Source organism: Dendropsophus ebraccatus, chromosome 8 (assembly GCF_027789765.1).
Source record: "Dendropsophus ebraccatus isolate aDenEbr1 chromosome 8, aDenEbr1.pat, whole genome shotgun sequence".
Taxonomy (NCBI): domain Eukaryota; kingdom Metazoa; phylum Chordata; class Amphibia; order Anura; family Hylidae; genus Dendropsophus; species Dendropsophus ebraccatus.
In genome coordinates this window covers 122,608,025-122,632,478 of record NC_091461.1, presented here as the reverse complement: position 1 = coordinate 122,632,478, position 24,454 = coordinate 122,608,025, and the positions used below count along the sequence as shown (strand labels likewise).

Below are 24,454 nucleotides of genomic sequence, written 5' to 3'. Positions count from 1 at the left end.
CGACAAATCTGCGGCAACTGTGTGATGTCATCATGTCACTATGGACCAAAATCTCTGAGGAAGCTTCCAGCACCTTGTTGTATCTATGCCACCAAGAATTGGGGCAGTTCTGAAGGCAAAAGGGGGTCCGACCCGTTACTAGCATGGTGTACCTAATAAAGTGGCCGGTGAGTGTATATATATAGATATATCTCCTATCTATCTATCTATCTATCTCCTATCTATCTGTCTATCTGTCTATCTCCTATCTATCTATCTATCTCCTATCTATCTATCTATCTATCTATCTATCTATCTATCTATCTCCTATCTATCTATCTATCTATCTATCTCTCTATCTATCTATCTCCTATCTATCTATCTATCTATCTATCTATCTATCTATCTATCTATCTATCTATCTATCTATCTATCTCTCTATCTATCTATCTCCTATCTATCTGTCTATCTCCTATCTATCTGTCTATCTCCTATCTATCTATGTATCTATCTATCTATCTATCTATCTATCTATCTATCTATCTATCTAAAATAGGAAATCGGAGCAGCACTTCAAACTTCAAGAGAACAACAGGTGCCAGCGGATCCTGGTCAGGACCAAAGACCGATGTATATAATGGAGGAAAATCCACAGCACTCCTTATTAAATTTCAAAAAGGTGCGGTTTATTCAAAGGACTTGTGCAGCATACAAACGCACAAACGTTTGTATGCTGCACAAGTCCTTTGAATAAACCGCACCTTTTTGAAATTTAATAAGGAGTGCTGTGGATTTTCCTCCATTATCTATCTATCTATCTATCTATCTATCTATCTATCTATCTATCTATCTATCTCCTATCTATCTATCTATCTATCTATCTATCTATCTATCTATCTATCTCCTATCTATCTATCTCCTATCTATCTATCTATCTATCTATCTATCTATCTATCTATCTATCTATCTATCTATCTATCTCCTATCTATCTATCTATCTATCTATCTATTGCTGTAGTCTCCAGTCTTGGCTCTCCAGCTCTTGCAGAACTACAACTCCCACCATCATACTGGAAGATGTAAGATGTAATGTCACAACATTGAGCCATGGCAAAGCCCCCTGACCTCACAGGACTGGCCACTGAAAGCCATTGCAGGGGCTACTCCATTCCACTTCATACGGCTATCCTTTACCCGCACACAAGGGGGCAGTAGTTCTTTGCTCCCATTGACATCTTCGTCTTTTACTTGTGTCCAATTTTATCAGTTTTACTGCCTAAGGGCCCTATTCCACCGGACGATTATCGTTTGCATAATCGTTAACGATCTCAAACGACCTCTATTGCGAAAGACCTGAAAACGTTCACTCATTTCCATGGAACGATAATCGTTACTTATGATCGTAATTGCGATAGTTTTTTCTTCGCTATTTATTCTCTATTTATATAGTCTATTTATATAGTCTATGACCACACAGTGTATTTTTTAAAACGATAATGGCCGTTCTTGCCTTAAAATAATACACTGCATTGAACTCTATGGAGAAAAGCGGCCGTTGTTGACACAATATTGAACAACGGCCATTATTCGGTACAGCTGAGGAACTATCGCCATATCAGTTATTTCTAGCTGCAAAAGTGTGAACAATGGCCGTGGTTCTACTCTGTTCAAACAATGTATGGCCGTTTTGACAGCCGTACATTGCATAGAGTTCAGTCGTTACCGGATTGCAGGCATCACCCAAATCTGCCTACAATCCAAATAAAATAAAATGATGGCGGTTTCGACTGCAGGAACATGTCAAACAGTGGCCGTTGTTTAAACACTGTGTGAACATAACCTAAAACAGTTGGATTCTTTTTTTGAATCACAGATAGAGATGAGCGAACTTAGTGAAAGTTCAGCCTCACACGAACCCAGGCAATCGGCATTTGAATCCCGCGGCCTGGAGAAGGTGGATGCAGCCACTGCCTGCAAAAACATGGATACAGTCACCGGCCATCGGCTGCATCCACCTTCTCCAAATGCCGATCGTCCAGGTTTGCTCATCTCTCCCTAGGGCGGCATCCATAGGTTATATCCAGGGCACAATGTACGACTCCCTAGGACTGTATCCATAGACTATATCCAGGGCACCATGTACGACTCCCTAGGGCTGTATCCATAGACTATATCCAGGGCACCATGTACGACTCCCTAGGGCTGCATCCATAGGTTATATCCAGGGCACCATGTACGACTCCCTAGGGCGGCATCCATAGGTTATATCCAGGGCACCATGTACGACTCCCTAGGGCGGCATCCATAGGTTATATCCAGGGCACCATGTATTCTAGGATTCCCTAGGGCGGCACCCATAGGCTATATCCAGGGCACCATGTATTCCGGGACTACCTAGGACTGTATCCATAGGCTATATCCAGGGCACCATGTTTTCCAGGACTCTCTAGGACTGTATCCATAGGTTATATCCAGGGCACCATGTTTTCCAGGACTCCCTAGGACTGTATCCATAGGCTATATCTAGGGCACCATGTATTCTAGGACTCCCTAGGACTGTATCCATAGGCTATATCCAGGGCACCATGTTTTCCAGGACTCCCTAGGACTGTATCCATAGGCTATATCTAGGGCACCATGTATTCTAGGACTCCCTAGGACTGTATCCATAGGCTATATCCAGGGCACCATGTATTCTAGGATTCCCTAGGGCGGCACCCATAGGCTATATCCAGGGCACCATGTTTTCCAGGACTCCCTAGGACTGTATCCATAGGCTATATCCAGGGCACCATGTATTCCGGGACTACCTAGGACTGTATCCATAGGTTATATCCAGGGCACCATGTTTTCCAGGACTCCCTAGGACTGTATCCATAGGCTATATCCAGGGCACCATGTATTCTAGGACTCCCTAGGACTGTATCCATAGGTTATATCCAGGGCACCATGTATTCTAGGATTCCCTAGGGCGGCACCCATAGGCTATATCCAGGGCACCATGTATTCTAGGATTCCCTAGGGCGGCATCTATCTTCTTCAGCCACTGGTAATGAAATGCTGTGAGTTTTGGTTTGCATGAACCTGAATATGCTCGAAGTTTGCTCATCCTATTCCCCAGTACTCCTGTATGATACACCCCGATCCCTGCCTGGTGTCCTCTTACTGCAGAAGCTTTTCCCTATAGCCTCCTGCTAGATCTGGTACCTTATTGCGCATCTGTTGCTCCTTCACAGTGTGCGCCTTCACATGCTTCCGTAGTGAGCTCGGGTCTGTATAACGTTTACAGCAGCCGGGTATCTGACAGGCGTACGGCTTCTGTGCAAAGGAAAACGGGAGATTTCATGTTACACTGCAGAAGTATACACAGCCACCTAGGGAACCTGTCAGCAGCTGGCGGCCAGTAAATCCCAGTCTTTACGTATGCGATGTGTGTTTTTATCTATGAAACCGTGTTTGTTATATGCACTTTGTGTTAATGAAGCATTCCTCCCCACAAGCCCACTGCAAGCACGCCTCCTATCTGCTGATTGACAGCCTCAGGCAGGGGGCGTGCTTACAGCTGGGAAGGAGGAATCCAGAGAGATGACTCTGAGCTGCCAAGTAACGTCCCAATGACTCCAGGGACTTCATTTACACAAAGTGTGCAGCATATCTAGAAAACATATTACTCAGACACACAATGGATAATAAACGAAATATATCTCACTGCCAGCAGCAACACATTCAGGAAAGCTGCTGACAGGTTCCCCTTATAAATGTGATATCATATGCCCGATCCATGGCTGGAATCTAGTATGTTAGTAGTTCACGGAGAGTGGGCCACAATGACAGGACGTATATTCAGTAACCGGTAACATTGTACGGCAGGTGACCGATGATGCGCCATACATTGGGGGAGTGACTTTACATGTAACCATTAGTGTTGAGCGAGCACTGAGATGCTTGAGTGCTCCACCCCATTGAAATCGATGGGAGACTCGAGCATTTAACCAGGTTGCCCCTGCCCGGAAGAGCGGATGGTGCCTGGATTGCGGAAAGGTTTTACATGTTTTTATTTTAATTTTTGTATATTTTATCCCTTGAAGTCATGTGCAAACAAAATATACAAGAATAGAGTGAAAAAACGTAATACACATTAGAGCTCCAGCGGTATTCCGATGGTTCTGATGTATATTGCAGTAAGCTGTGGTCGTGCGGAGTGGTCGCTCAAGCCCCCAATGCTTCATAGACCCCAATGACGGCTGAACCCTATTAATGATGGAGGCGGCATCATCCATCTCAGGAACTAGAAAGAACGCACAAGGTCATGTGACCTCAACAAGTAGGAAAAATTATTAGTGGTACCGATCACAAGTGTCAGCGCCATCTGGGCTCCTGTGATATTGATTTACTGAGCGTCCAGCAAGCACTCCGTGTAGTAGTGGATACCCGCCTCTCCATTATGTATGTGTCCATGTATCGTACATTCACATATAGAAAAGATATAAGAAATCCTTTACCTTACCTCTCTGCAGGGACAGTATATTTTACTTCAGAGAAAGGAAAGAAAGAGACAGATATATGTCAGTAAAGTCAGAAAGTAGAGTCAGTATATGGCAGCAGCATCCAGTCACGTCAAGTTATACTCTATAGTATAATATTCTGTGCACATAAAATAAAGCATCAAGCCGCTATGCAGTCTACTGACGTTTGTGTATATAGCTCATGTGCAGGCCTATGTGTCTCCATGGTTACAGACTACAAACCTACTTGTGTAGTCTGGTCCTGCAGTTATGTCTTACTCACTTTAAAGGGTGGATATTGGAGATGAGCAAACTCATAGGCTGTACCCATGTTTTCCAGGCAGTGTTCGGGCTGCATGCACCTTCTTCAGGCAGTGGGACTCATATGCCGATTGTTCGGGTTCATGTGAACCCGGAGTTTGGGTAAGTTCGCTTATCTCTAGTGGCCACGTTTTAAACAACTGTTGGCCAAACGTCCGGCTGATGGTTATTTCCAGCTTATCCAACATGCCCGATCCTCCTCTTCACATGAGAGTCATGAGGCTACAATACACCTTAGACAGTAAGCCAAACCCACTGACCAACTTACTATGAGGTATATGGGCAGATTCACTCTTCTTCTTGATATCCTACAGACAGATTACACATGATTGCAAGATCAGACTACATAGGATTTGTTTGTAGTCTGTAACCATAGAGATACATAGATCTGCATAGGAGCTTCAGACACAGGTAGGTAGTTTTGTATAGTGGCTTTATGATTTCTTGTATATATAGGAATTTGGTTACAAAAATGATTGTGTCCTTTAATTTACATCGTATATATTCACTATATAGTTAGTAACACAACACCTTGGAATATTTTGTACAGTAATAGATTTAATTCTGTCACAAAACAATTATCAGATCTGAAGATTGTGGTGGGAATCGATGGGCGATGGGACACCAGAGGTTGCAGTCTCATTACATAGGAGCTGGTATAACATAGGAGGACACAATACTCTAAAACGCACATGATATTGGGAGGGGTCTTCATGCAGGCTTTCCATTGGGCACAGCAGCTTTGAGTTTCACCTCTGGTTGCTTGACTAGGCCTCTTATCTAGCAGTATACATATAGCAGTCACCACCTCATATTAAGGAATTCCTATAACACAGGAATGGGGAACGATGGGAGAGCTAAAGCTTTGACTCTCCAGGCATGATGGGAATTGTAGTTTTGCTGGAGGGCTGCAGGGTCTTCATCCCTAATATAACACTATTATGGCCTTAAAGGGGAACTATCGGCAGGTTAGAGGAATGTAACCTGCTGATATGTCGCTATTGCACAGAAGACGCTGGGGAGAAAGGCATGTCTCTTATAGTATGTCTCTATGTCTCTTACCTTCCTCCTCGGCACCGTTCCTGTACTGTTAGTAGTGTAATCCTGGGTCCGGAGCACCATTAGGAGCACTGCCCGCCCTAGGAGCACTGATCCGGCCTGCTCTATTAAATTTCATTAGAAAGAGTGAGCCAGCTCTCGTGATGGGGGCCGGCAGTGCTCCTAACGGTGCTCCTGACCGAGGATTACACTACAAGCAGCACAGGAACGGCGCCAAGGAGGAAGGTAAGAGACATACTATAATAGACATACCTTCCTCCTCAGTGCCCTATGCCATATAGTGGGCTATTAGCAGCTTAGATTGGTCTCCCTTTCAATATGTGGAGGTTTGGATGTGTCAGCACGGAGGCCTATATGTTGTTATATAAGCTGGCACACCGCCGCACACTATTGCGTTACACACGGTTGTTTACCAGTAATCAGCGCCAGCCGTTATTAAGTCCCCGATATCCCATTAGAGATGATTGTGGGGTCTTTCTGCCGCCTATTGGGTAATGCTCCGTCTCTACGCTCCCAGGAATCCTTCTAGTGTAATTTATGGAATGAATAAATGTATAACGTCTGATTCTTTATTGTGTTGTTTTCTGTACTTTTTGGGCACCAGGACATAACATTCTCTCATAGCGCTCAGTCTCCGGGCCAAGGATCTCGGGGGTGGGGTGCCGCCAGAACAAATTCTACTTCAATTATGAGACGATGTTGACTAATATGTATGATTGTATGCCAGGTTAGGCGTAATCCATAGAATAGAGTCCGTTATTATAGAGCAGGAGGAGCTGAGCAGAGTGATGTATACAGCTTTATGAAAAAGGTTCCAGAATCATCTGGACTATGTAGTCATGTGGGCGGTCCTGCTCGGTGATTGACAGCTCTCTATATGCACATATACATGGACAGCTGTCAGTCACGACGTAGGACCTCCCACATGTCTGCGTAGCCCAGAATGAGCAGAGGTTTACATGGGTAAATGACACGTTATCCTGGAAGTTTTCCCACTATATTATATATCACTCTGATCGGCTCCTCCTGATCTATAACAAGATGGCTGCTGACTAGATTACATTTTTAGTGTGATAGGTTCCCTTTAAATAACTATTCTAATTGATCAAGGGGCAATTGTATCCTTATAGTCCACTTTTCTAATAGTGACTTTGACCCTGACTATAAGCAGCAATGTAATGGACTTCAGAGATATTTGCATGGCTCCCTATATTACACCAGGGCCCAGCCCCTCTATTAGACCAGGGGCCAGCCTTCTCATGAAACCAGGGCCCAGCCTTCTCATGAAACCAGGGCCCAGCCTTCCTATTAAACCAGGGCCCAGCCTTCCTATTAAACCAGGGTCCAGCCCCCCATGAAATTTGGACCCAGCCCCTCCTCTATTAAACCAGAGCCCAGCCCCCCATTAAACCAGGGCCCAGCCTTCCTATTACACCAGGGCCCAGCCCTCCTATTACACCAGGGCCAGCCTCTCTATTAAACCAGGGCCCAGCCCCCCACATTAAAGTAGCGCCCAGCCTCCTATTAAACCAGAGCCCAGTCCCCCATTAAACTAGGACCCAGCCTTCCTATTGAACCAGGGCCCAGCCCTCCTATTACACCAGGGCCCAGCCTCCCTATTAAACCAAAGCCCAGCCCCCCATTAAACTAGGACCCAGCCTTCCTATTGAACCAGGGCCCAGCCCTCCTATTACACCAGGGCCCAGCCTCCCTATTAAACCAGGGCCCAGCCCCCCTATTAAACCAGGCCCAGCCCCCCCATAAACGTAGGGCCCAGCTTTCCTATTAAACCATATTAAACCTATTAAATCTCTTGGGCACCACTGAGCTATTGGGGCAAATATGTTGCCAACTACAACCCCGGCACCTGCTAACCCACTGATCACTACACAATCAGCATCTGTAGGTCCATATATTCTGCTTTCCCATCACTAATATACTCCTGTACAGCAAAGCTATAATAATAATAGGGTTAAATATACTCGTGCAAAGGGAAAAGAAGTGAAATCTTTATTAAAAGCACAAAAACAATAACATGACGGGGTATAGTAGAAGAAGGACGTCTGCCAACCCCTTATCTCTTATGGGAGTAATACAGAACTGATGCAAAAAGATCAGAGAACGGGATCAGAAGAGGGAAGAGCGAATCCAAAGCATCGAGAAAACAATTCATTACATAATCCTGAGCGCTCCAAAAAGCCGCATCACCACCGGAGAGTACAAGGACCCCTGTGGCCTGGAGACTGGGCGAGCCCTCAGCGAGGACCATACCGCCACAAGCAAATATTCTGGGATCAGCCAAGTAGGAGCCGCGCTCGGGGTGCCACAAACAAAGGTGTCAAAGGGTGAGAAACAAAAAAAAGGGCACTCCATTTATTTATTTTTTATTTACTTTTCATTTTAACTGGTGCCAGAACGTTATACAGATTTGTAAATTATTTCTATTTAAAAATCTCCAGTCTTCCAGTACTTCCAGCTGCTGCATGTCCTGCATGAAGTGGTGTATTCTTTCCAGTCTGACACAGCGCTCTCTGCTGCCACCTCTGTTCATGTCAGGAACTGTCTAGAGCAGGAGAGGTTTTCTATGGGGATTTGCTGCTGCTCTGGACACTTCCTGACATGGACAGAGGTGGCAGCAGAGAGCACTGTGTCAAACTATAGAGAATACACCACTTTCTGCAGGACATACAGCAGCTGATAAGTACTAGAAGACTAGATCGAGAAGTACTAGATTTTTTAATAGAAGTAATTTACAGATGTGTATAGCTTGCTAGTACCAGTTGATTTGAAAAAGAAAATGAAACAAAACATTGTCACTGGAGTTCCCTTTTAAGTTCCTTAATTTCACCTGTGTTGTCTAAACGTTACTTTTTGGTGTGTACATGAGGTATCCTGCTTTCTTTCTTACCGTATCCTGGTGAGTCCTCTGGTGCTTGGCTCTGTCACTGGAGTTGCTGAAAGCTTTTTGACAGCCGGGGTGCTGGCACAGGTATGGCCGCTCTCCAGTGTGGCTACGTAGGTGAATTTTCAAGTTTTCCAGCCTTGAGAATGCTTTATTGCAGCCTTCGAACTACAAAAAAAAAGAAAAGTGTTTTTGGTGATTGGACACAGAAGTTAACATGATCCTGAAAGTTATATAGATTTGTAATTTATGTCTATTTAAAAAATCTCCAGTCTTCCAGTACTTATCAGCTGCTGTATGTTCTGCAGGAAGTGGTGTATTCTCTCCAGTCTGACACAGTGCTCTCTGCTGCCACCTCTGTCCATGTCAGGAACTGTCCAGAGCAGCAGCAAATCCCCATAGAAAACCTCTGCTGCTTTGGACAGTTCCTGACATGGACAGAGGTGGCAGCAGAGAGCACTGTGTCAGACTGGAGAGAATACACCACTTCCTGCATGACATACAGCAGCTGACAAGTACGAGTATTTTTAAATAGAAATAAATTACAAATCTGTATAACTTTCTGACACCGGGTAAATAGATCCCCCCCCCCCAGCCAGTGTGACCCTTTAATAGTAGAACATTGTGGATTCGTATAACTAACCTGAAACAAAAGAAAACGAATTATTTTTCTATATTGATTAAATTGTTTAATGTATAGGTAAAAAAGACTAAAAATGTCAGGTGGTAGTGACCTCCATGTATCCTATGTGCCTGCACAGAGTGGTAGTACATTGCCTTGGATTGCAGTGTGTATGAGTCCTGGGCGATCTCATCAATCCCTCGCTCTGGCATAGTGCAGGACCCTGCAATACAACATCTAACATGGCGGCTGGCGGTGACGGCAGAGGAACTAGACTGGGATGTGATGTGACTAATGACTGAGCGCTGACGCAATCCAGTCCTGAATATAGGAGGTAGCTGACCTCATGACACTGGGTGAGGGCAGAATGGAAAGCATCCATTTTTATTTCCTTTGCACAGATTTATAGGAGAGGGTTAGCGGAGCGCCGGGGGACGCAGACACCGCCTCATCGCTATATTAAGGGACTTTAATTGAATCCATTTGGGAATTTAACAGTTTTCCTTATGAGGACTCCTAAAAAAGGAAATGTCTGCGAATTTCTAATGTTGGGCACATTCACATTTTATGATGCAAAAATATTTTATGCATTTTGGTAAAAAAAAAAATACCCATTATAAACTATACAGAGTCTATGGTAGCCTTATATTTCAGCTTTACAATACCATATACCCATATACCAATGCCAATATACCAATACCATATTCCAATATACCAAATACCCATATACCAATACCATATACCAATATATCATATACCAATACCAATATACCAATACCATATTCCAATATACCATATACCCATATACCAATACCATATACCAATATACCAATACCATATTCCAATATACCATATACCCAAATACCAATACCATCTATCAATATACTGTATCATATACCAATAAATCAATTTCATCTACAAACATACCATATACCAATATACTATCTACCAATATACCAGTACCATATACCCATATACCAATAAACCAATATCATATACCCACATACCAATCAAAAAATATACCAATACTCTATACCCACAAACATATATCATATACCATTATATCATATACCTATACTGTATACCAATATACCATTTCCCGATACCATATACCAATATACCACTACCATATACCAGTACCATATACCAATATATCATATACCAATACCATATACCAATAACATACACTAATATACCATATACCCATATACCAATAACATGTACCAATACCATATACCCACATACATATACCATATGCCCATATACCAATATACCATATCCCAATATACCAATACCATATACCCATATACTTCTGCAGTGATGCTGAACCCCTATTTCCCACCTGCTCCTTCTTGCTTCGGCCATCTTTATGTTAGTTTGTTGCACCCTGTTCAGCCCACAACACATTACTGAGGAGCGGTTATAGGACCTTCCATCTGATAGGAAATCATAGGTAGACTTTGTTACACCCATATGCTGGTTACCCCAACCATGCTACAAATACAAATACGTTTTGTAAATTTTTTGTAAAGTTATACAAATTCGTAAATTACTTCTATTAAGAAAAAAAAATCTCCAGTCCTCCAGTACTTATCAGCTGCTGTATGTCCTGCAGGAAGTGATGTATTCTCTCCAGTCTGACACAGTGCTCCCTGCTGCCACCTCTGTCCATGTCAGGAACTGTCCAGAGCAGGAGAGGTTTTCTTTAGGTTCTCTCTCTCTCTCTCTCTCTATATATATATATATATATATAGCTCCATATTACAGACTTTCCTATTCAAAGCAAAAGGGGGAAAATCTCCCTCAGACCCAGGACTAATACTCAGGCGCAGTTTTCAGGCATAACTCTCATCATCCCCCTGGCCTGGTGCAGTACTCTGTTAGTTCAGCTTCCCTCTATGGTGGCAGCTCGAGGGTTAATCTTTGCAGCAGTGACGCCTCAGACCACCGTGGAAAATCCTCAGCGCACAGAAGCGAGAATGGTAAGCGTAATCCCCTCTAATGAATCTAATCACAATATTTAAGCAGCCGCCGCGCAGCCACCGGAGCCGCTAATGAAGCTTCTGCCATCAGGCCGTGTTATGATTAAGTGATTGGGCCCGGAACGTTCCAGCCCTAATACAAGATATACAATGAGTGTATACATTACGTCAGCGCCAAACAAAGCGCCTATTCAGCCCCGGCCGGCGGCGGCACTCACAGCCCGGGAGGCTTCATTCTGGAATTAACAAATTATTCCTGTTCTGAGAGTAGACGAAGTATGGTGGCGAGAAGGAAGCCGTGTATCTAAGCTTCTGGGGTATCACCCAGAGATACATCCGTCCCGGACTCCGCCCCTTGGGAACATGAAAGATTTAAGAACCTTGAAACTTACTAAATTTACAAATGTCGTTCAGGGATCAGGCGCTAGATGCTTTTCCCTTAGGTCACTTCAGGCTCTGTCTACACTTAAAGGGGTACTCCAAGAAATATTAACTAGTCCCCGAACCACAGGAAGTAAGAGATCACAGGGGGTCTGACCTCCGAACCCCTGGTGATCTCCATACCTACCCCCTGTGATCCCTTACTTGTTCCCTGTCCTCTGGATAGAAGGCAAGTAATTTTTCTTGGAATACCCCTTTAACTTTTTAGCTCCATATTTTTGGCTTCAAAACATTTTTATTCCCCCGACATGTGGAGCGTCACTTAAGGCGCGGTTCACACTGCGTTTTTGCAGTCCATTATGTTTTCTGATTAGTTAGAAGTCATTTACAAATTTGTGTTACTTTTTTTCTCCATAGTATCCCTTTATGCTGCGTTTACACGGAACGATTACCGTTCGAATTTGCACGATAACGATCGAATTCGAACAATAATTGTACGTGTAAACGCAGCGAATGATTGAGCCACGAGCGAGAAATCGTTAATTTTGATCTTACAACATGTTCTAAAATCGTCATTCGCAAAAAATTTGCAGATCGTTCCGTGTAAACAGTCGTTCACTCATTTTTCCTATGTGCGAGATAGGCTTAAGCGATCACAAAACGAATTTTCCGTACGATATATTGTTCCGTCTTAACGCTCATCGTTCTAAAAAAAAATGGTTACTTCGAAATCGTTAATCGTACGATCGGGCGAATTATTGTTCCGTGTAAACGCAGCATTAAGTATAACATTTCCCCTTATTCTGGGCCCGCTGGGTGGTCCTAATTAAAGACAGTTATCCCTCTATGCACACTGGGAAAACACCCACTGGACTCTTAAGCCTGGAGTTACCAGGGATTTTAAAGGGGCTGTTCACCAAAAAAAAAATCTTTCAAATAAACTGTTACCAGAAAATGCCAGAGATTTGTAATTTCCGTCTGTAAAAAAAAATCTCTACAGTAGCTGCTGTATGTCCTGCAGGAAGTGGTGTATTCTCTCCAGTCTTCCAGTACTTATCAGCTGCTGTATGTCCTGCAGGAAGTGGTGTATTCTCTCCATTCTGACACAGTGTTCTCTGCTGCCACCTCTGTCCATGTCAGGAACTGTCCAGAGCAGGAGAGGTTTTCTATGGGGATTTGCTGCTGCTCTGGACAGTTCCTGACATGGACAAAGGTGGCAGCAGAGAGCACTGTGTCAGACTGGAGACAATACACCACTTCCTGCAGGACATACAGCAGCTGATAAGTACTGGAAGACTGGAGATTTTTAAATAGAAGTAAATTACACATCTGTATAACTTTCTAACACCAGTTGATTTGACAGAAAAACATTTTTGGTGAGCTACCCCTTTAATAAATATCTTCCAAGTATACAGAACTGTTTTACACAGTCGGCTCCTCCAGCTGCTGGTAGGTGGAAATACATTTGTACTGTGCCGGTTCCCTTTAAGCTTTGGCAAATATGTTAACGTTTCTATCTGACCGGGGAAAATAAATGTTTTATAGAAGTGGAGGAGAAGGAGCTGGCGGTGCGAGGCGTTCGCTGAGGATTGCCATGTCGTGTGTGAGCGGAGCTGGATTGTGCAATGCCCAGTAGCTGGGGAGCCATGTGTGCCCTGTACACACCAAACGCCATGACATCACCCAACAACCCCCTCGGTCGGCTCATAAACTCCATGACTGTGAAAGCATTCCTCCCGGCCATAAATCCTGACCTGCAGGCTGGGTACCTCCAGATGGAGTCACTCCGCACAGCGGCTGCTGGTAATTATCTGCAGGCCGAGGTGAGATTTACAGTGCGGAGAGTTTAGGGAATGTTACATTTGGATTCCATTTTCATCCTCTGCCATATGATGGCGGAATACTTATCAGCGATCTGCAGGGCGCCACTGCTGAGTGTTGATTGGTTGTAGAAGTCCCGTGTATGCTATACAATGCACAGCACCTTGTCAGTCTATAGAAAAATGTATTAGTTATGAGGGCGAAGCACTGAAAGGGGTTCTTCTCTCTGATGAAGGAACATGCCCCCTTTCCCATGAGCGAGGGTAGAGATGTAATGCAAGGTCTCCTTTCATTTGAATAGGCGCCCTGTAATACCAGACCTTTAGCGATCAGCAGATCACCAGGGACACTACCCCTATAAGTGATGCCTACAGTGGCTCTCCACTGTTATAGTGCTCCCTTCATTTCAAAACTATTTTGAAACCCTCAATGGATCCCACCATACATATGTGATGGGACTATATGCCCAAAGATGTCCCCCACATTGGTTCCCACCATACATATGTGATGGGACTGGACTATATCCCCAAAGATACCCAGCACATTGGACCCCACCATACATATGTGATGGGAATATATCCCTGAAGATACCCGGCACATTGGACCCCACCATACATATGTGATGGGACTATATCCCTGAAGATACCCGGCACATTGGACCCCACCATACATATGTGATGGGACTATATCCCTGAAGATACCCGGCACATTGGACCCCACCATACATATGTGATGGGAATATATCCCTGAAGATGTCCCCACATTGGATCCCACCATACATATGTGATGGGACTATATCCCTGAAGATGCCCGGCACATTGGATCCCACCATACATATGTGATGGGACTACATCCCCCAAGATGTCCCCACATTGGATCCCACCATACATTTGTGATGGGACTACATCCCCCAAGATGTCCCCACATTGGATCCCACCATACATATGTGATGGGACTATATCCCCCCAAGATGTCTTCACATTGGATCCCACCATACATATGTGATGGGACTATATCCCCCCAAGATGTCTTCACATTGGATCCCACCATACATATGTGATGGGACTACATCCCCCAAGACTTCCCCACATTGGATCCCACCATACATATATGATGGGACTATATCCCCCAAGATACCCCCACATTGGATCCCACCATACATATGTGATGGGACTATATCCTTCAAGATGTCCCCCATATTGGATCCCACCATACATATGTGATGGGACTATATCCACCCAAGATGTCCCCACATTGGATCCCACCATACATATGTGATGGGACTACATCCCCCAAGACTTCCCCACATTGGATCCCACCATACATATGTGATGGGACTACATCCCCCAAGACTTCCCCACATTGGATCCCACCATACATATGTGATGGGACTACATCCCCCAAGACTTCCCCACATTGGATCCCACCATACATATGTGATGGGACTATATCCCCCCAAGATGTCTTCACATTGGATCCCACCATACATATGTGATGGGACTACATCACTCAATATGTCACCACATTGGATCCCACCATACATATGTGATGGGACTATATCCTTCAAGATGTCCCCCACATTGGATCCCACCATACATATGTGATGGGACTATATCCACCCAAGATGTCCCCACATTGGATCCCACCATACATATGAGATGGGACTATATCTCCAAGATACCTGGCCATATACTGTATAATACCCTATGCTTTGGGTGAGCGTTCTGCACAGATTTTAATCCCTCCTCATTTTTAGGTCAAGAACATGGACGACGCTGGGACCCACCGCACCTCCTTGATCCCCTGCAGACCATTGGCTGCGGCGGTGACATGGTCACATGTCAGCCGGATCGGCTGATACATACATTGATAATACAGTTTTCCATAATGATCTCATCATCCGCACAGTAAAAACTACACGTCCATATCACGGCCCCATAAAGCTGAACATATAGGAGGGGTCGGGGGAACAGGGAGGGGGGGGGGGGGACCTTATTTCGCTTCCATATAAAAACATATTAAATTTGCTAATTTCTGTTGTTTCAGACAATCAAAAATTCCACTCGTCTGGGACACTGAATCTAAGAAAGCAGCAAAATTAATCTTCAAACATGAAGGTCTAGAAGGCATTGCCTCATTATTTGGGTTGGACGCGTCTCTGATTATAATGCAGATAAATCTCAAATGTAATAAAACTAAAATAACACTCAATAAGTATGAAACATAACAGGATATTGCGGGGAGATTAGACGGCTTCCTCTCACTACTGCAAGAACGGACGGGAAGAAGAGGAAGAGATGAAGGCCGGGGAGCGGAGGATCTGGGGGTGATGGACGGGCCGGGGAATCCTTCAGTATACGGAGGAGGAGGAGGAGGGCCGTAATTGAGATCAGATGGGGGGGATGAGCTTCTTACTACCAGGATTTACCTTGTGATCATTTTTTTGGGAGCGATCAGAAAAGGATTAGCCGCTACTTAAAGGACCATTTACTTACAATGAAAACGTCTCATTGATTTCCTGTTTTCAAAAAGACAAAATTCTTTTGTCTAATCGTCCCGGTCAGACGCAGCAGATTGTTTATTTCTCATGTTTTTTGCAGTTCGCCTCAGGTATCCATTATAAGACCATCACAAAGGCCTCGCAGCGTATACTGCGCCATGCTACCTGTAACCACATACGGTCTGTTTATGCCAAGATGTGTTCTACCCCAGGGATCTCTCACATGCATATGCATATGTATAGAACCTATCATCCCTCCCCCTTCCCTGTATCCATCCCTTCCTTGGTTGAACTTGATGGACATGTGTGGTTTTTTCAACCGTATTAACTATGTAACTATTGGACGCTGTTCACATGTATTGGGCGCTGTTCACATGTATTGGGCGCTGTTCACACGTATTGGACGCTGTTCACATGTATTGGCCTCTGTTCACACATATTGGCCTCTGTTCACATGTATTGGTTTCAGATCTCATTTATTGGGCTCTGTTCACCCGTATTGGGCTCTGTTCACATTTATTGGGCTCTGTTCACCCGTATTGGGCTCTGTTCACATTTATTGGGCTCTGTTCACCCGTATTGGGCTCTGTTCACATGTATTGGAGGCTATTCACATGTATTGGTCTCAGATCACATGTATTGGTCTCAGATCACATATATTGGACATTGTTCACATGTATTGGACGCTGTTCACATGTATTAGACTCTATTCACATGTATTGGATGCTGTTCACATGTATTGGGCGCTGTTCACATGTATTGGATGCTGATCACATGTATTGGACGCTGTTCACATGTATTGGGCTCTGTTCACATTATCATCGTGGTTACTATTCAGCTATGGCAGATCCCACACAGTGGTGACAGATCCCGCTGACCTATACCAGGGTATGTCGGGGTCTCCGGTGGGATTTCTGTCTTTTCTTACTTATAGTGAGTCTGTGCAGTCATGGGCAGCATGGTGGCTCACTGGTTGGCATTGCTGGGGTAGCACTATGGGGGTCCTGGGTACAAATCCCACCAAGCAGTGAGGTAACTACCATAAAGGCAGACCACACGACTGCTACAGGGCTAATGGCAGCACTGAGGGGCCTGCAGGCTGCTCTTCCTATTCAGCTGTATCAGCATTTGCTGCTGGCAGGAGCCCCGGGCTGCCTCTCTTGCCCATGCAGTATACAGGAATTGGGGGTTGGGCAGAGAATGATATAGATTTGTTAATATATTGGTTATTCTTTATTGTATCATAGAGAGGAGCCATGTTGGAGATGGGTCATTATAGGTATTCATCTACACACCACAGCAGGGAGTTACCATAGCAACACCAGCTGCCTCCTCACTGTACTACACCAGCAAGGAGAAAGCTCCAGAAAGAAGGCGGACTCCTCATACACCAGTAACCTCCAGTGTAACAGCAGTCACCATTCTCTGGCAGGCGGACATATTGGGAGGTGTTAAGTATATGGAAACTGTTCAGGTTATATACATCTTGTGCAGGTAATAGTCACTCTTGCACCTCACGGCCTCGACTCCCTGTTGTCTGATTGTCTCTGCACCTCATCACCATCAAGGGCTTCTCCATTATCACCTCAGGCAGCAGTAATAGAGAAGCCCCAGGGGGAACTACAAGTTCCATCATCACCATCTATAACACCTCAGAGGGAACTAGAAGTATCCTCATCACCATCTATAACACCTCAGGGGGAACTACAAGTATCCTTATCACCATCTATAACACCTCAGGGGGAACTACAAGTATCCTCATCACCATCTATAACACCTCAGGGGGAACTACAAGTACCATCATCACCATCTATAACACCTCAGGGGGAACTATAAGTATCCTTATCACCATCTATAACACCTCAGGGGGAACTACAAGTATCCTCATCACCATCTATAACACCTCAGGGGGAACTACAAGTACCATCATCACCATCTATAACACCTCAGGGGGAACTATAAGTATCCTCATCACCATCTATAACACCTCAGGGGGAACTACAAGTACCATCATCACCATCTATAACACCTCAGAGGGAACTAGAAGTATCCTCATCACCATCTTTAACACCTCAGGGGGAACTACAAGTACCATCATCACCATCTATAACACCTCAGGGGGAACTACAAGTACCATCATCACCATCTATAACACCTCAGGGGGAATTAGAAGTACCATCATCACCATCTATAACACCTCAGGGAGAACTACAAGTACCATCATCACCATCTATAACACCTCAGGGGGAACTACAAGTACCATCATCACAATCTATAATACCTCAGGGGGAACTACAAGTACCATCATCACCATCTATAACACCTCAGGGGGAACTAGAAGTATCCTCATCACCATCTATAACACCTCAGGGGGAACTACAAGTACCATCATCACCAAACACCTAGGTGCAGTCCCCTCTATAACCTCTGTGGCCGTATTTACCTCAGGAGGAGAGAGTTATTAGCACTCGGCCTGTGACAGGATATATCTTCATTTATTCATCAAAACCTTCATCCTCTCTGAGATCCCATCACTGCAGGCTGCTACACCAGGACTTCTGCTCTGTGTAATGAGGAGCAGAGCGATTAGCCCCGCCCCCATACACTGCAGCCAGATCTGAGCAGAGCAGGAACCTGGACAGGTGGGATTATCCCTAGAACTACAACTCATCATCAATCCATCAATTCATGATGGGAGTTGTAGTTTTGCAGCATGTGGCTCTCCGGGTTGAAGAGCTACAACACCCATCATGCCATGCCGACAGGTCATGATGGGAGTTGTAGTTTTTCAGCTGGAGAGTCAAATATTTGTAAACAATCATTAGAATGACACAGTACATTGATTATAGGGAACAATGGCACACATACATGAGGGGACATGGTGGCACAATACAAGAGGTAGAGGCAGTGGAACAGTACATGAGGGGAGCATGCTGGCCCAATAGATGAGTGAGAAGCAGTGGCACACTACATGAGGGGACACAGTGACACAATACTAGAGGTGGAGGCAGTGGCACAGTACATGAGGGGGACACAGTGACACAATACTAGAGGTGGAGGCAGTGGCACAGTACATGAGGGGACACACTGGCACAGTACATGAGGGGGACACAGTGGCACAGTACATGAGGGGGGCACGGTGGCACAGTACATGAGGGGGGCACGGTGGCACAGTACATGAGGGGACACACTGGCACAGTACATGAGGGGGACACAGTGGCACAGTACATGAGGGGGACACAGTGGCACAGTACATGAGGGGGACACAGTGGCACAGTACATGAGGGGGACACAGTGGCACAGTACATGAGGGGGACACAGTGGCACAGTACATGAGGGGACACACTGGCACAGTACATGAGGGGGACACAGTGGCACAGTACATGAGGGGACACACTGGCACAGTACATGAGGGGGGCACACTGGCACAGTACAGGAGGGGGGCACGGTGGCACAGTACATGAGGGGACACACTGGCACAGTACATGAGGGGGGCACACTGGCACAGTACAGGAGGGGGGCACAGTGACACAATACTAGAGGTGGAGGCAGTGGCACAGTACATGAGGGGGAGGCAGTGTAAAAACAGATCAAAACAGATGCAGACAAAAGCATCAATTTTTATCATTTTTTTCTAAAAAAACAAACAAAAAAAAAACAGAAGAAAAAGACCAATTGCAAAAAGGCAGTGTGAGCCCAGCCTAACAACTATACAGCTAGGCTCATACATACAGGAATAGAAGAATGGCACAGTAAAACAATATACAAGCTAACTGGTGACATTTCAGTAATATTTCAGTAATAGTCTCTCATTATCTCTCGTTAGAGGTAGACGGAAAATTACAATGTTCAACTCACAATTGCCGCTTATGGGAAAAGGAATTGTAATTATTCTGTTGCTGAGCCACCAATTTCTTCTGTTTCGGCCAAAATAGATGTCATTGTAGGGGGAGAGGTTGCCTTCTAAAGTCTTGCTATAGCCGTCCTTGTGGCCATAAGATGGTGGACCATCAGCAGCGTAGCTAAAGGCTGAAGGGTCCTGGTGCTCAAATTTAGCTTGTGCCCCCCCCCCCCCCCCCCCCTCATATAGTGTGTCACTGCCTCCCCCTCATGTAGTGTGTCACTGCCTCCCCCTCATGTAGTGTGTCACTGCCTCCCCCTCATGTAGTGTGTCACTGCCTCCCCCTCATGTAGTGTGTCACTGCCTCCCCCTCATGTAGTGTGTCACTGCCTCCCCCTCATGTAGTGTGTCACTGCCTCCCCCTCATATAACGAGAGATAATGAGAGACTATTACTGAAATATTACTGAAATGTCACCAGTTAGCTTGTATATTGTCTTACTGTGCCATTCTTCTATTCCTGTATGTATGAGCCTAGCTGTATAGTTGTTAGGCTGGGCTCACACTGCCTTTTTGCAATTGGTCTTTTTCTTCTGTTTTTTTTTTTTTTTTTTTTTTTTTAGAAAAAAATGATAAAAATTGATGCTTTTGTCTGCATCTGTTTTGATCTGTTTTTACATTGACTTCCATTATTTAAAAAGAAAAACAGATTTTTTTTTTTTAGCAAACACAAAAATGTGGTGGATTACGTTTTTAATGTAAATTATGGAAGTCAATATATTTCCATTGTCTTCAATGCCTGTAAGTAGCAAAGGTGCAGCAGCCGGCGCTCCCTGGGTAGAAGGGGGCAGCTACAAGCCTCTGTGCCTCGGCCGGTGTATTCAGCTGCAGGGCTGGGGCAGCACACAGGATATCTGCCCGGGGTGAAGGACGCCGAGCTACTGTACAACTCTGCTTTGAAGCTTGAGGATTGATGGCGATTTTTGTAACCTTTCAGGATGGCTGATAAATGGGACTCAATGCGCCTGGATGGAATGTAACCGAATGCAACACTGCAAGCTGCTTCACATTACATGCCACATTGCCTGCAGCCCCAGTCCAAGATCTCCGACCGACTTTCCAAGACGACTCAATAAATTCTCGCTGCTCGTCAACAGTCGTATAGAAAACAATGTTAACGTCCCGTAAGCTCATTTCTACCAACAGTAGCAGAATTTATATCATCTACCAACTAAACCTTCTGTGTCAGGTTCCACAATAACATTGATTCGGACTTTTCGGACCATATTCTTCTAGCTGATTTGCATATATGAGAACTATAGCAAGAACCAAGCCCTGAGCTCTGCGCATACGCATCGCCCAGGGGCAGGAGAGGTTTTTTGCTGCTGCTCTGGACAGTTCCTGACATGGACAGAGGTGGCAGCAGAGAGCACTGTGTCAGACTGGAGAGAATATACCACTTCCTGCAGGATATACAGCAGCTGATAAGTACTGAATTACAAATCTATATAATTTTCTGACACCAGTTTATCTAAAAACAATATTTTTCGATCTCAGCTAACACAGGTAAGTATTATTGCACATACAATAATTTAGCAAATGTGTTTCCTCCTCCCGATAGGCTGCTCTTTCCTTCCTACTGTTGACAGCTTGTGATCTAGGTTACCGACCACCACTCATCTCTGAAAGCAGTGGTCTGACTGATATCTATATATATAAACTACCTACAGCCACCAATCCAAACTCAGTTTTCAGCTCTGGTGAAGTGATTGGTCGCAGATTCTATTTTACACAGTTTGATAAATCTGGGCCTATATCTCTATATACATCTACACTATATAGCTATGTTCTCGCTACGTGGAAACAGCAGCCATTGTTTTAAATGAAAAATTGCGCTTAAGTCTATGTACAAAGGCCGGAAATAAAAGACATGAAGATTATTACAACTACCTAGCCAAACAATGGTCGTTGTTCAATATTATATTATTATAATAATTAATATAATCAATATTATATTGTGTAAAACGACAGCAATTGTTTGCATTGACTTCAATTAAGAAATTATTATGAATTGTGAAAAGAACTATCGTTCTTTTCATAAAAAGTACGGTGTGTGAACATAGCCTTGATCTGTCTGACCACTGCTTTTAGAGCAGAGTGGTGGTCGGTAATCTAGCAACTGAGCTGTCAATAATGGGAGGGAAAAAGATGAGCGCAACTGGAGCACGCTCAAGTCCGATCATTCAGTATTAGATTAGCGGTGGCTAAAGAAGCTGGATGCCGCCTTAGGGAGTCCTGAAAACATGGACACAACCACAGGCCATAGACTGTATCCACCAGGACTCGAGCATGCTGGAGTTGGACTCATCTCTCGGGGATACCTCTTTAAGGGCCCTATTCCACAGGACAATTATCGTTCGCATAATCGTTAACGATAAATTATCTCAAAAGACCGCTATTGCGAAAGACCTGAAAACGTTTACCCATTTACATGGAACAATAATCGTTACTTATGATCGCTCTTGCGGTCGTCTTGTCGTCGCTATCGCGTTCGTCACTCCTGCGAGCAACCGAACGACATCTTATTCAATGTGAACGACTGACAAAGGAGCAGCGATAAAAATAGGTCCAGGTCTTATTAAGCAATCAACGATTTCTCTTTCGGTCGTTAATCGTTAACTGCTATTCAACCGAACGATTATCGCTTAGATTTGAACGACTTAACGGTAATCTGAACGATAATCGTCCCGTGGAATAGGGCCCTAAGAGGGAGACTCACTTTAATGCAGCTGGAAACATGAACTATAAGAATCCATGCACTCACCATGCACTTGTTTGGCTTCTCCCCGGAGTGCACCCTCATGTGAATGAGCAGTTTATATCGGGCATTGAAAGGTTTGAATCGTCTTGTACAACCTGCCCAGAAACAGGTGAAGTCCTCTCCTGTGCGCTGGTCAATATGAGTCTTCTCAATGTGCCTCACTAACTCCTCCTGCTGGTCGTAGAAGGCGCTGCAGTCTATCCAGCGGCATAGCTGTCTCCTCTCCGCCCCGAGCTCTTCCCGTTCATCGGGAGAGATCATCTTCGGGGACATGGCGAGCGAAAGATGAATGGGAGACAATAGTCCTTGAGGATAGTTGTCTTCCGGCTCCTGCTTCAGGAAGTTGAGCTTACTACAGTCATGGGGAATTGTGTTTAGGAAGAGATTGGCGGCGTCCTCGGAACCGGACGCGTTTACCTGATCGGGAGGCTTCAGGTCATACCCTCCTACACTAGTAAGCAGGCACTGGGCGGAGGACGGTAATCCGCAAAGCCCTTCGGGTTGGGATGCTTTTGGGGGGCTGCAGTTAGGAACCCCCCCAGAATTAAACTGTGTTTTAGGAGGGGACGTGCAAATCTCGTTAACGCGCGGTGGCGGCAGAGACGTGTGTGCAGAGTGGATAATCCCCACAATTTCCACGCTATCAGTGGAACATCCCCGTCTTCCACCGGACTGAAGCTGGGCAGAGGTAGAATGGCCTGGGAAAGTGCTGTGTCTGGCGTCTATAAAGTATGATGAGATGCCCGAGTGCCGGGGCACCGCTGATAGATGAGAGATGTCATAGGGACCCTCCTGCTTGATTCGACTGGAAGAGCGAGCCCCGTTCAGGCAGAAAGATATGGAGGTGCAATAACGGGTGGACCTGCAGGAAAAGGAGGCGAGAAGACACTGAACCTCAATATAACCAAACTGTTCACTGCTGGTGTATTTGGTTAATGGTGGACTCCGACGTCTTTCAGATCAACTGGTGCCAGAAAGTTATATAGATTTGTAACTTACTTCTATTTAAAAGTCTCAAGTCTCCCAGTACTTATCAGCTGCTGTATGTCCTGCAGGAAGTGGTGTATTCTCTCCAGCCTAAAACAGTGCTCTCTGCTGCCACCTCTGTCCATGTCAGGAACTGTCCAGAGCAAGAGAGGTTTTCTATGGGGATTTGCTGCTGCTCTGGACAGTTCCTGACATGGACAGAGGTGGCAGCAGAGAGCACTGTGTCAGACTGGAGAGAATACACCACTTCCTGCAGCATATACAGCAGCTGATGAGTACTGAAAGATAGGGGTGAAATTACAAATCTATATAACTTGCTGAAACCAGTTGATTTGAATGAAAAAGATTTTCGCCGGAGTGCCCCTTTAATATACAGTCCTGTGCAAAAGTCCGAACAATAATGCAAAGTAGGACAAAATGTTATTCTGCAGCAGAACAATGACCCCCAAACATCCAACCAAACTCATAGAGATCTGTCCACAGAAAAAAGAACAAGGAGTCCTGAAGTGATGGCATGGCGGCACAGAGCCCTGATCTCCAGTCTGGGATCACATGAAGAAGCCGACTGTCCGTCCACAGAAACATTGTGGAGCCTCTTAGTATTTAGAATACATTGCTCTATTTCTCCATTATAAATCCTGGAACTGTAACATATAACATAAAATAAAGGACTAAGCGTCCTCTTACCTTGTGTCACATGGGATGGAGTGCCGCCATCACACGCCACTCTCTTC

The 24,454-nt window shown here is 44.9% G+C and overlaps 1 protein-coding gene across 2 annotated transcripts in view; it reads right to left on the bottom strand.

Annotated features, from left to right (window-relative positions):
* Nucleotides 1-24,454, bottom strand: part of GLIS1 (GLIS family zinc finger 1) — a 75,555-nt gene that overhangs the window by 14,645 nt on the left and 36,456 nt on the right. For both annotated transcript variants that reach the window (XM_069981641.1, XM_069981642.1), the window contains exons 3-5: nt 22,737-23,595; nt 8,773-8,934; nt 3,187-3,297 (exon numbers count right to left, since the gene is read on the bottom strand). In XM_069981641.1, the coding sequence (XP_069837742.1) occupies nt 3,187-3,297; nt 8,773-8,934; nt 22,737-23,595 (1,132 nt within the window). The remainder of the gene's footprint in view (nt 1-3,186; nt 3,298-8,772; nt 8,935-22,736; nt 23,596-24,454) is intronic.